The sequence below is a fragment of the Rutidosis leptorrhynchoides genome, chromosome 3 (genome assembly GCF_046630445.1).
Source record: "Rutidosis leptorrhynchoides isolate AG116_Rl617_1_P2 chromosome 3, CSIRO_AGI_Rlap_v1, whole genome shotgun sequence".
NCBI lineage: Eukaryota > Viridiplantae > Streptophyta > Magnoliopsida > Asterales > Asteraceae > Rutidosis > Rutidosis leptorrhynchoides.
The window spans coordinates 127,580,051-127,594,236 of record NC_092335.1 but is presented as its reverse complement, the minus strand read 5'-3'; the positions used below and the strand labels follow the sequence as shown (position 1 = coordinate 127,594,236).

The 14,186-nt window shown below is 34.5% G+C and overlaps 1 protein-coding gene across 1 annotated transcript; it reads left to right on the top strand.

The window, feature by feature from the left end:
• The first annotated feature begins 4,935 nt into the window (after window positions 1-4,935).
• On the top strand, window positions 4,936-7,235 carry LOC139896792 (myb-related protein 2-like). The gene is made up of 6 exons (XM_071879432.1): window positions 4,936-5,239; window positions 5,367-5,443; window positions 5,528-5,588; window positions 5,670-5,754; window positions 5,856-5,925; window positions 6,040-7,235. The coding sequence occupies exons 1-6, from the start codon at window positions 5,089-5,091 to the stop codon at window positions 6,598-6,600; spliced, it is 1,005 nt and encodes a 334-aa protein (XP_071735533.1). The 5' UTR covers window positions 4,936-5,088; the 3' UTR covers window positions 6,601-7,235.
• The last annotated feature ends 6,951 nt before the right edge of the window (window positions 7,236-14,186 follow it).

The following is a 14,186-nucleotide window of genomic DNA, read 5'->3' as shown; positions in this document are numbered from 1 at the left end:
GATGGTAACCGATTAGACACATGACAAGCACATTGAAGTGCTTCCGGCCATAGCTCCCTAGGCAACCCTTTGTCATGTAACCAAGATAAGCATATTGAAACAAGGTAAGCAATCTTTCTTTCTGAAACCCCATTTTGTTGTGGAGTATCCGGACAAGTCATTTGGCGAGAAATACCATTTGTTTTACAATAAGTAAAGAAATCATTTGACATGAATTCTCCACCATTATCACTCCTAAGAGCTTTTACCTTTCTCTCAAATTCGGATTCGACCGCTTCTTTGAACTCTATGAACTTTGATAAGGCTTCACTCTTCTCCTTTAAAAACTTCACCCAAGTATACCGAGAATAGTCATCAATTAACACCATGACATAGCAATGACCGCTATAACTTGGTGTTCTTGTTGGCCCCATCAAATCCATATGAATCAAGTCAAGTAAACTTTGTTTTCGGTTTGTTGACTTCTTATATGGAAGCCGGTGCGACTTTCCATATTGACATCCTTGGCATATCACCTCTTCACGAACATTCTTGAGTTTAGGATTCCATCAACTAGCTTATGTGAGAATATCTTTTGCAACATTTGATATCCTACATGGCCTAGTCTTGCATGTCAAATAGCTCCGTTGTCGGTTTGGCTTGTTTTCTTCACATAAGCTTCACCTGCAGACAACACAAACAAAGAACCTTTCTTTTCTCCCGTGAAAAGAACATCACCCACAATCTCCTTGACATTCTCAAGGACTTTCACATCCGTTGGACCAAAAAGAACATACTTCCCGGATTCGATAATTTGAGGTACCGAAACTAAGTTCTTGGTCAATTTAGGAACAAGATAAACATCTTCCAAAGTAAATGTATCATTATTAACATCAATAATAGCATTACCTTCCTTTTTCACCGGATGAGTTGAGTTGTCGGCCGTGATTACAACTCGATTTTGATTGTGATCTCTAACGTCATGAAGAAGAGTTTCATCACCGGTCACATGATGAGAGCAACCCGAATCAACAATCCATTGATTCTTCTTGACAACCGTATCAATGGTAAAACATTGCTCCCATTTGACTTCATCATCATCATTGCTTGAACAAGCCAAGTTTGCTTTTGTGACTTTGGAACGACAATATCTCTTGATGTGACCAACCTTTTCACACTTGTAACGTGTAGGAGGTTTCTTCTCATAGTTACCTTTGTAACTAGTTTGCTCTTCTTCCTTTTCTTTGCTTGAAGAACCTTTCTTGTGATTCTTTCCCTTTGAAAACAAAACTGCGTCATTTTCAAATCCTTTAGCCATTTGCTTGGCCAAAGCTTCTTGATTAGAGAGTAAATTCTCCAATTCTTCAACCGAAGGTTGAGTAGCCCACCCCTGAATAGAGGTTATGAACGGGACATACTCTTTCTTCAAACCGCGAATTAGATATCTTCGCAAACGAGCTTCACTAATTTTCTCTTTGTCATCAATCTCTGAAATTTCAGAACATAGATTTTTGACCCGTAAAAAATATTCAGAAACACTCATACCTTCTTGTCTTGAGATTGCTAACTCGTTTTCCAAGAATTGTAACCTTGCGGTGTTTTTCTTAGAAAATAGTTTCTCAAGAGTATCCCATACTTCTTTTGGAGAAGTAATATCACGAACGTGTTCAATGAACTCTTTGCTAATTGAAGTTCTCAATGCAAAGAGAGCCTTTCCACGTCGTACCTTCCATTTTCTTCTTGACTCTACATTCTCTAGAGTTTCTATGGGAATTATGGCTTCACCTCCAGACACAAGTTCTCATAGATCATGACCTTGAAGAAAAGCCTTCATACACATCTTCCAATACTTGTAGTTGTTGCCTACAAGTTTCTCCATTCCATTGACCATACCACCATTGTTTACATTTGAGACTTCCATTTTTGATTAGCAAGAAGCTAGTTTAGACTTTGAGTAATTGCACACAAAGTTTAACTTATGACTAAACTTATAACCAAGTTTATAACCAAGCTCTTGATACCATAAAACAAATTTAAAGACTTGCTAGTAATAGAAGTTTAAGTAAACTAAGAATGAACAAGGATATGCAAACTGATTGTGTATTGATTGATGAAATGTTTACAACCTACACTTGCTTAAATACAACACAAATCACAAACATAATGATTAACACACCATAACACACCAACTAAGCCACACTAGTAAAGCTACTTTACACCTATCATACACGTGAAAATGAATCACTCAACATGGGCAAAAGTGTGCCAACAATAAAGCAAAATACCAAATAAATTAAAAGCAAATGAATCAAGATGGACACTTTGAGTTGGCACCAATATTTTAACACTACTTCAATTACAAATTTTTTTAAAATCTATTAAAATATTTTCGGTCGTCGGGGGCGGATGACCCTGGTTGCACCATGGTGGATTCGCCCTGCTCCATAGAGTCATGGCAGGCTAACAAGAGTGTCTCTATTCTAATTGCTGGCCAAGTCCATAAGGACCATGATTGAAAAATCAAAATTAAGATATGTTGTCTCCTTTGACATAAAAAAAGAACCTGCAGACGCCAATCAACACCATAGCCCACACAAACAAGAACAATTACAACTCGTTTAATATTTACTTTCCATGTTATAATTTCAAGCTTTAAGCTAACTATAAAGTCTTAAGTACATAAGTTCTTATGTGTAAAACATCTAAACTACCCTTAGTCCCTTACCCTCACACTTTTTGTTGTTTTTATATAATGGTTTACACTAAATATATTCCAATTATCACAATCTTATAATGATTCGAATTGTCTTATAATCTACGCAGTTACAAATGTGTATTAATCTTTAAATATGCTAATCTTATCCTACATAGACCAACTGGATGCATGAACCGAAAAGTAAAGACAACTTTCGAGAAATTCAACCAACTATTAACGAGCTAATCTCGAGTTCTACAAGTAATTATCCTCATGGGCATTTTATTCCTACCAATAAGCCAGAATCAAGATAATCAAAGATAACGTCATTCAGATTTATTAAAATAACTTGGTCTTATGTATTAACCAATAAAACTACCACAGAGGCCATATAGTACTACAAAAGATATATGCCATAGTTCTTTAAATGCTTCTCTTAGACGCTAATTGGAACATTAAACAGAGTGGACTTGCATATTTAAATTCCTAAGTGAGTGAATATTAATTTAGCAGAAGATACGTTGTCCATTAGCTAATGAACGACTTTATTTTGCGATTAAATATATCACTATGTGTTGTTCCTTTGTAAATCTATGTCATGAAAAAGCACAAACATACATATAATTCAAACTTCAAGCTTCATAAGGAGCAAATATGACCCCTAAGTTAATATGTTATACGGCTAAAAGTAATATATATGTCATATGTGTTTACCAACAATCGGCAGTGGCAGATTCGGAATTTTTTTTCGAGTGGTGCATAATGTTAAAAATAAAATAAAAAACAAGTAAACCGGGGAAAATATCGACAATTAACATATAAATACACTGAACATCGAACTTTAACACAAAATATACTGAAAAGAAATTGGGTTTCTAGGGGCGGTCGAGGTTAGACCTGTTTCAGGCAATCGGGGTCAGCCGCTCCCAACAAATTTTTTTATCGTCTTTATATGTTAAATGTTAAAGTTCGACGCTTTGACCACGTTTTTCTCTTCTTCTTTTTTGTTTTTTTTTTCTTCTTCATATTTTTAACGTCTTAATCCCGCCGAAAGAAATTTCTGTGCCTAGAGAAACAATTCGAAGATAATACTGCGCAAACCATTGATAGTATTGGAACACATTTTGATGTTAACATGTGGTAGCATATAAGTGACATACACGTTGCGTAACTATGTCTTCATAACATTCAAATATTAAGAGGAAACAAACAAAAACAGACTACACATATAAATCAGTAAAGATGTGAAAGATTCATACCAAAGAATCAGAATAATTAAGCCAATCAATGTGCTTTTCATCAAGTGCAAGTATGGAAGCCAAGTACAACCCATCTTTTATTCTTTGTTACTAATTTTATAAAAGGGGTCGGGTCCCATTATTCGGATTCTTAGTAGCCGGCTACCAACAGAAGAAGAATAGAAAGTTTTTGATTGAAAATTGTCTTCCATCCACTTAAAAAATACAATGTAGGCTGAATAAGTACCAAACTTAATGAAGGGGACATAAAGGAATGTGTACCTATTTGATGCCTCACAAACAACATCTTTTGACAATTTAATGTTCATATATATTGTGTATCTAATTCCAGGTTTCTGATGCTTAAGTCAAACACTGAATTTAGCCACTTTGAATTTCTTTTGTCTTTGTTGATAACCTATATACAGAAAATATGAAAGCTCGGTGCCAACATGATGAACTTATCAAGAATAAAGGGATACAAGTGAGATTTTTTTAATATAAAAAAATAAAGGAAAGAAGAATAATAGATGTGGTAATCTCGAACTATTTACCAACGAATGAGTCAATTTGGGTTATAAAGTATTTCTAACGTGTCAAATGTGTCGAACTTGACCCATTATGACCCGTACAATATTACCTGTTTACGCCTGATATGCTTTGGTTACCCAATGTGCCTGACCCACCCATTTGAAGAAAAAGAATGGAAAAATAGATAAGGTGTGTTTGAAGGTTCGATGATAGTGGATTCTCTAGGATCCAGGTAAGATAATCCACGAATAAGATTCGTTAACTTTAGCACACTTCAATTGTGGATCTATTCGGTTACATATTGTAAGATGTTAAGTGTTTAATAGTGCAAAAGGAATTAATACTTTGTTCCAAGAATAGAAACTTAGTGTGATGCAATGAAAAAACTAAAAAGAAATGTGTTATATGTTTCTAAGGCTCTTTCAAAGATTCTATGCTTACACTATAAAAGGCAGCGCATTGCAAACCATCGGTATGTACGAGTTGGTCAAATAAATATAAACATAAGATATAGATAAGAGTTGGGAAACATCAAAATTTAAGCTTGACAGCAGAAGAATCAGCGTTTCACAATTTGTCGAGTTTTCTTCTTTTTCGGTACTTATTGAAGATTGAAGATATATAATTGTCTAAAAGAAAAAAAAAATGACGATAACAGCAGAAAGGCACATGTATATGCAAGGTGGAAGCAACTCTGGACTCGTTCTTTCGACTGATGCGAAGCCTAGACTCAAATGGACACCTGATCTCCATGAGCGATTCATAGAAGCGGTCAACCAACTTGGAGGACCAAATAGTAATTTACTACATTTATTTCTTTATTTTTTTTTTTTTTTTTTGTGTGAAATAAAACTAGTATACCAGTATTGTAGTAATTTGTGGACTTCTTACATTTCATTGACTAGTTGACTTGTTTGTTACAGAGGCAACTCCAAAATCAGTTTTGAAACTAATGGGAATTCAAGGGCTCACTTTGTACCACTTAAAGAGTCATCTCCAGGTACAAAACAACCCAACTAACTAATATTAAACTACTATCAAGTGAAACAGTTAAACTAAATAATGTGACCTTTTGTTTTGACAGAAGTACAGGCTCGGTAAAAATCTATCCGGGCAACCTAATGGTGGTGTGACGAATAAAATCAGTAAGAAATTTAAGCATCTAACCTCTAAATTACATTACATGCTGCTAATTAAAAAAGTATATAATAAGTATGCGGATTTAGGTTTGGAACCGGAAACAAGAGACATGATGGACGAAACAGAGGGAATCCATAAAAACAATTCAAGCATAGGCCCCCAAATCAACAAGTACGACATGTTTATTGTTTAATATCCATGTGATTTGGTGTTCACTAATTTTACTTATAAGTACTCTTGAAACACTTAATCTCATGAAAATATGCACGCAGGAACCTAGAAATAAATGAAGCACTACATATGCAAATCGAAGTTCAGAGAGGGTTACATGAACAACTTGAGGTATAATTATTTGCAACACTTTAATAAAACAAGAGCAAATTAACATCTTAAATTATTTTTTTGAACGGCAAGCTTTGCATCAATTAACATCTTAAATTATATGTGTTGAAACAGGTACAACGGCACTTACAGCTTCGAATAGAAGCGCAAGGAAAGTACTTGCAGTCAGTTTTAGAAAAGGCGCAAGAAACAGTTGGAAGGCAAAACTTAGGTGAAGCGGGACTAGAAGCCGCTAAAGTTCAACTATCAGAATTAGTATCTAAAGTAGCCACACAACGTTTTAATTCCGTGTTTTCAGGAACAAACGGTAACCAACCAACAGATAAGTCAATAGACAGTTGTTTGACATATAGTGAAGGTCAACAAATGGTTGGTTTGAACTTGTTAAACTCAAAGAAGGCCGAAAATGAGCCAGAGAACGTGTGGTGTGACAACATGAAAAGAAACAAGACGTTTAATCTTTCTTCGAGTGATTTGTCGATGAGTATCGGTGAATGTAATGCAAATTATGAACAAAACCAGCCAAACCAGAATGCTGTTAAATCAGAGAATGTGGATATGGGACAAAAGTTTTGGTTGCCGAATTATGAACAGAAGCTAGACTTAAATGCGCGTGATGAAAATGATGGTACTTCGTGTAGAAAGCAGTTTGATTTAAATGGACTTAGTTGGTGATGATGATGATAACCAGTATCTCTTCGTTTTCATGTTAGAAACAACTCTTGTAATATAAACTACAAAAAAACATAATTGATGTTATAGAATATAGACCAACTAGAGAAAGAAAACTATAAACCACGACGTACCTGTGTTATGGAACGTAGGGCTGTTGAGTAGACAAACATATTATTGTTGAGTGGCACCTGAAAAACAACAACGATCAAAAGACACACAAGTCGTCATAACTGAGCCGGTGATTGATCTTCAAACAAATGGCAAGCACAAAGTTTATACAAGAACAAGGTTTGGGTGACCAGTACATATGTGCTAATTACTTCCACGGTCGATTTATAGCTGAATAAGAGTTCCTATATTCTGGTTGTTGGCCAAGTCTCAATAATCAACATCATAGTATGTATGTTGTCTCCCTTGAAATATAAGAAAAGAACTTGCAGAAGCCGATTAACACAAGAGCTAACAAAAACAATAACAATTAATTATTATGGTTTGATAATTTTTTATTTTCCATGTAATAATATCAAGCTTTAAGCTAACTGTAAAGTTTAAAGTACCTAAGCTCTTATGTGCAGAACATATAAATTATCCCCTTACCCCCATACTTTATGTAGTTTATATTGGGTTACACTATATATATTATATTCCAATAATCACTAAATCTGTTAATGGTTCGAATTATTTTACACCTTATCCTACATAGATAGAGCAACTGGGTGCATGAACCGAAAACTGAAGAAAACATTATAGAAGTTGAACCAACTATTAACGAGCTAATCTCGAGATCTATAAGTACATTCCTACCAATATGCCAGATTACTTGAACTTTACATAAAGCCTCCATGCACAAATTCCTTGCAAACTGCACAAAATATCCAGAGACATTTTATATATTATGGTTGATAATCTCCCACACGGTATCAAAATTTCAAGAAATAGAAGATCTAAATAATAATCACATAGTTGGAGCCAAATTGGTTGAAGTACATTGAAAGATCAGATAAACTTCTGGCTAAAGGAAAGATTATAACCGGCCTACATCAAAGAATTCGACATGTATCCGATCAAAAAGGAGTTTGGAGTGGACTACATCAAACATGCTCATGAGTTTAGTTCACTTCCTTATTTTGAATTCATGCAGGTTGCTAGGCTGATGTGACGACCCGGAAATTTCTGACCAAATTTAAACTTTATCTTTAAATGATTTAATGTTTTCGACACGATAAGCAAAGTCTGTAATGTTGAGTCTCAAAGTTTTGGAACTATATTCATGTAAACAATTATTCTTTGACTGTTCTCGAAGATTCACGAACAATATATATATATATAACTTAATGTGCATATATATATATATATATATATATATATATATATATATATATATATATATATATATATATATATATATATATATATATATATATATATATGATTTCAAGTTATTTAGTAAACGATTGTAACATTCGATTATTGATTCGATTGATATTTAGATAAGTTAACTAAAACGTTTAAGATGAACCAGTAAAACACTAATTTGCTATAGTATTTTCGAATTGCTACAGTACCCGAAAAGCTACAGTGTTTTCGAAAATCACTATTTGCTACAGTAAAAAACTTTGCTACAGTAACTTTGCTACAGTAAAACATTATTTCAAAATGAAAATGAAAATGTATATATGTATATGTATATACTACGAGACGATGATTTATAGAAGCAAATAACCAAAACACTTAATTGATTAAAGCTACACTTCGAGTGACATAGTTTAACAATGATTAAGTTTAATTTTTGATAAAGGTACACGTCGCGTAATGAAAAGTACTAGTTTTCTAAGCGTACGAAAATGCATTCGAGAAACCGGAACCGGGACATAAGTATTGTGACAACGTACGAGTCAACGGACTAAAAATTAAAAATCAACTATGCACGTGAATTTAATATAATATATAATTAATTATATAAATTAAATATATTATATATATTATTATTAAATTATGTCGACAAACAAAACATTAAAACAATGTGAGCTGTAAATCCTCCCCATGCGATCGCATGAGAAAGGTGCTAGAAGGCCATGCGATCGCATGGCAGTCTGGTACTGGAAATGTCCTATAAATTCAATCGATTTCAGTTTGTGAGAAGCATACATCCTTCTATCTATCTCTCTGTAAATATATATAATTATATATATTATAATTAAAATTATTATATGATTATTATTATAAAGATTATTATTAATCTTAGTATTATTATTAAGTTGTATTATTATTATTATTAGTATATATTACATAAAATACTACGACGAGGTCTTGATTGAGTTATTTCAAAACGGGTTTTATGAGCGGGATAGAGCTAAGGAAATTATGGGTTATAGCTATGAAGGTTATGGGTATGGTTCGTGGGTTTTGCTCGTGAGTCAAACTAGTGTTTATCATCTCTGTTGCGTCTACATACTTTCCTGCAATATTGAATCACAATATTGATATGTGAGCATTCATATCTTATCTTTTATATATTAATTGTGTATCCATGTCTAGTGCTCGAGTATAAATATTTATGCATGCTTGTATGCTAAATTTCGTCGTTAAACAGTTTATAATGAATCACGAATTAAATACATATATTACTGATAAAAGGTATATGATATGCATGTTTTTGGTAAGCTAGCGAAAAATCAATAACTTTTCATTTAGATATCGAATGGTTTCGATGAACGGATTAAAAGATATGATTAACTGAATTATGTTTGACGTTAATTGAAATTGCTTTTGAATCTGCAATTAAGATTTAAACATCTTGTTTACGAGATTGATAAAATGAATTAAGGCACGTCTCGTTTTGTGGAACAATGGTCAAGTTGACTGTTTTATCATATTTTAAAGCCTATTAAAAACTATACTTTAATTTTACAAGAATTGGGAAACTGTGTGAAATGTTAAAATATTTCGATTGCCATGATCATTCAACTATAGTATTGAGTCAGATTGACTTTTTGAAATGACTTTTGATAACTTTTGTATGTCGATCTCGAGCATTAGGATTGTGATACACTATGACCAGACCTAGCTTGATAGACATTTATTGACCAACATATGTTCTCTAGGTTGAGATCTACGGTTATTTGGTATTCTGAGTTTCGGTCACATTTTGGTGAACGACTTTATATGCTGCTAAGGTGAGTTTCATTGCTCCCTTTTTAATTGCTTTTGCAATCTATATTTTTGGGCTGAGAATACATGCACTTTATTTTAAACGCAATGGATACAAGTACATACTAAATTCTACACTGAGTTTGAACCGAAAATCCCTTAGCTTTGGTAACTAGTAACTGCCAGTTATAAGAACTGGTGGGTGCGAGTAGTTGTATATGGATCCATAGGGCTTGATATCCCCGTCCGAGCTAGAGCGCTAGCCTTTTAACGGACGTATGCTATTTGAGAAGCGTACACGTTGGTTTGCGTGTATTATTAAGATGATTATACAAAGGGTACAAATTATATATACGTTAAGTTTAGTTACCAGGGTGCTCAATTTTGTAGAATATTTTGATAAACATTTCCGGATGAAACAACTGAAATCTTGTGATCCACCTTTATGTACAGATTATGCAAAACATTAAAACTATGAACTCACCAACCTTTGTGTTGACACTTGTTAGCATGTTTATTCTCAGATTCCCTAGAAGTCTTCCGCTGTTTGCTTATATGTTAGACAAGCTATGTGCATGGAGTCTTACATGGCATATTTTTCAAGGAAACGTTGCATTCACCAAATCATCACCATGTATCTTATTTTGACTGCATTGTCAACTTAAGTAATATTGTAAACTATCATTTACGGTGATTGTCTATATGTAGAAATCATCAGATGTCGAAAACCTTTGATTTAAATATTCATTTATGGTGTGCCTTTTCAAAAGAATGCAATGTTTACAAAACGTATCACATAGAGGTCAAATACCTCGCAATGAAATCGATGAATGACGTGTTCGTCCATATGAATTTGGAGCGATCGTCACTGCTGAAAATGTTGTATCGGGATCATTTCTAGATTCCTAATGTTTTGGCCAGGAAGATAAGGAGATCGTTCATGTCTAAGGACTTTAGGGTTTTAGAGCTCAGTTTCCGAAGATCTCTTATCGGACTAACAAGAAAACGGGCGAAAGGAGAAAGATTGTTAGATGAAGCGATGAAATATATGAGGAAAGTTCTTAAAGAAAATGCCGCAGAATTTTAACCCTCGTTTTCGTTGGTGGTATTATGATGAGCGCTTAGAAGAAGCGGTCATTGTGTTGGAGAAAAATGGAGGTGATGATAACGACTCCATACGGGTTTTAGATCCCGTTTGGTTATGGAATTGCTGTGAAGCCGACATCTTCACTCTTTATTATAATCGGATGCTATACAAAAAGGAAAATCGTGTTCATGCTGAGCAATTCATACGTGTTGTGATATTCTGCTATTTGAACAACATGGTGACAGATCACCGTATGATGATTGACGTTTGATAATGAAGACTGAAGACATATTCGGAACTAGGCCTTGAGGGGAGTTTGTTGATGCATATTGTTAATTCCTAGTTCGATATTCTTTGTGATGTAATTCGGTCTTATAACATTTGTGACTATTGAATGTTTGATATTATGCGTAATTGAATTAATCAATAGTTAAACTGACCCGAAAATCGATCCACTGTGTGAGACTGTCGGCCGACTGAAGACACTGTCAGTCGACAGTGTGAGGTCGGTGTAAGTTGATCAACGATCGACTAAACAAGACAGTCGACCGACTGACGGACCGACTGTCACTGCAGACAGTATATATACGGCTTTCGTGTTTCATTCCAAGGTTATGCATTCTAATAACCCTAATCGACCCAAGCTGTTCTACAATCGTCTCCTACCTCTAACCCACCAATTTACAACGTTTAGGCACCGTTCTAATCTAGCTTGAAGTTTAGGGTTTGGCTATTTCGGTACCAAGAACGACCAGTAACTCGATTAACCCTTGTTCTATTGTATTCCGCCTTTAAATCGAGTCTAGACCATTCTAAGATCCTTGCTAAATCGTCCACACAAAAGATAAAGATATACATAACATTTTAATCACAAAATAACTATATCAAGAATATAAGTTTACTTATACCTTTATACAGTAACCGTTATAACCACAGATGGCCATCAAAAGAGTCATTTGCCTTGTCAAATTTCCATGTCCATTCTACAACATCATCACTAATTTAAGATGTGTTTGTTTACCTATTAATGGAATGGTTCAATACTGAATGTTAAACCATTCAGCATTCAACGCGTTTGACATCTGAATGACAGATGATGCTGAATGGTTCATATATTCGGGGCTCAACCCTTTAGAGCTGAAATACTCTCTTAACCATTAAGTACAAAAATTTACGTAATACCCCCTCTAAATTATATCAAGATCACTTATTAAACTACTATATTCTATTTTTTTTAATAAGGTAATTTTACATCATTAACATTGTTCATTCAAAATAGTTACTATCAAACAGCTTATTGTCATTCAGAACCAAAGTCATACAAAACTTTTGAATCATCGCTTTACTATTCAGTTTTATCAAATGAACCCTAAGGGTATTGACGTAGAAAAAATATCGTTATCTGAAACAGAAATTATATGTTTGGGATCCATTTTCAAGCTGAAACTACCAAAATTTCCAACTAAAATATGAAAAAGGTCACAAATTTCTACTCACATTTAATCAAACACTTTGGTGTACGTACCTGAACTTGAAGAATAATTGGAGTACATGATATTACACAACTGGGGACCCATGGTTGGGTTAAAGATATACTCCGTAATAATTCGGGTCAAATTAAACGCCGAATACAAGACCATTCATGTTAAAATTCCACACAAAAATGATAGTCGGCAGTTAGCCCATTGTACCTAGTAGTTTGGCTCATCATTTTCATCAAATAGGTTGGGCCGATCCCTTGTCCATGTACTCTTTTGGTGATTAAGAGAAAACCCGAAAAGTAATAAGTGGTATAAGAGCAAGAATATTTTTATTTAGATGCATATTTTTATTAACTGTAATTATTTTTTTCATGATCATTTTCGACTCATATTAATAGATTCGTATTACATAATCATACAAGATTAATCAAAGGATCATAAGTCTAGCGGTATTGAGGTGCTCTTATAATATTGAGGTCATGTGTTCGAGTCCTGAGGTGGATATTATAAATATATATTTGTATAAAAAATTGTGATGCGCTTGTGCGTTTGCCTTTACAAAAAACATATAAAGATTAGAATGGAATGCTTCAACGTCCCTTTTGACTTCAAAAAATACCCGAGTGTGTAGCATGTTTTAACATTTAAAAAATGAAAAAGGAAACAAATTATAAATTCATATGCATCCAAAATTTCAAATTACGAATTGAGTACTTGAGTTGTTGGCCATTCCTTCACCCAAAATGGGGTACAAGATTCCAATAGAACAACAGCCCACCACCATATACTTCAAGCCAACCAAAATCAATCATGCCTCATTCTTACATGATATTATCTCATTCTTCAAAAAAAATTTATAAGATATGTAAGCTTTTTTTAGACGTTGTTTCTAGGGATCTTAGATTGCTTGTAATCCGATCTATTGGCGGAAATCACGAGAACGAAGGTAAACCGTGAATTGGGTCATATCAGGGTCGGATTAGTCAAACATAGGGTTGATTCTAGATTAGAACGACTCCTAAACGATGGTATTCGGTGGTATTTGGTATTGGGATTGACTGGGACGAAAGACAAACGAATTAGGGTTATTGGAATGTGTAACCTCGTGAAAGAGGTTAAAACCCGTATATATACTGCATATCAGACACAGTCGGTCGACTGTTGTGAAACCGCTATTTTTTTTTATATAATAAATACGTGGCGGAAGCATAATATTAATTAAATACGATATCGACATTTGTACAAACCGATGTCACGTGTCATTAAAACAATTTACATATTAACAGGAAGAGACGTAAATACATTCTGTTTTCAAAAGTACACGGTTCATATTCTAAAAGACCACATCAGAGTTAACCCTGTCAAACATAACATCATCATGCCCGTCTTCTCCCAAAAGCACTATCTACAAAAGCTAACAACCTGCAGGGAGGAGATGGAGGGGAATTAGCACGAAGCTAAGTGAGTACGACTAACTACAGGCCATAGCATACAGAAGTGTTATACTAATCATGTCACTTAGTCTAACACACAAACATCACCCAAGTGCCGTCTACAGAGACTCTGGCGGCTCGGCCAAACCATTAACCACCAGCTGATCGGACTGGGGCTTACCAGAAGTTCCTCCACCAATCCACACGTGACGGACGCGTCATTCACATATATATACACCACGATTGTCTAGGCTACCACATGAGGAACCCAACCCGCAGGTTGATCTCTCCTACCGAGGCCACCACACAATAGGGACGCACTGGGCTCCAGCAGACAAGCATCAACCAACATGCAGTCATCACAATGCACTAACTATCCACAACAATAAGTATATCTAACAAGCATGGCAGTCATAATATAACATGCTACTATAT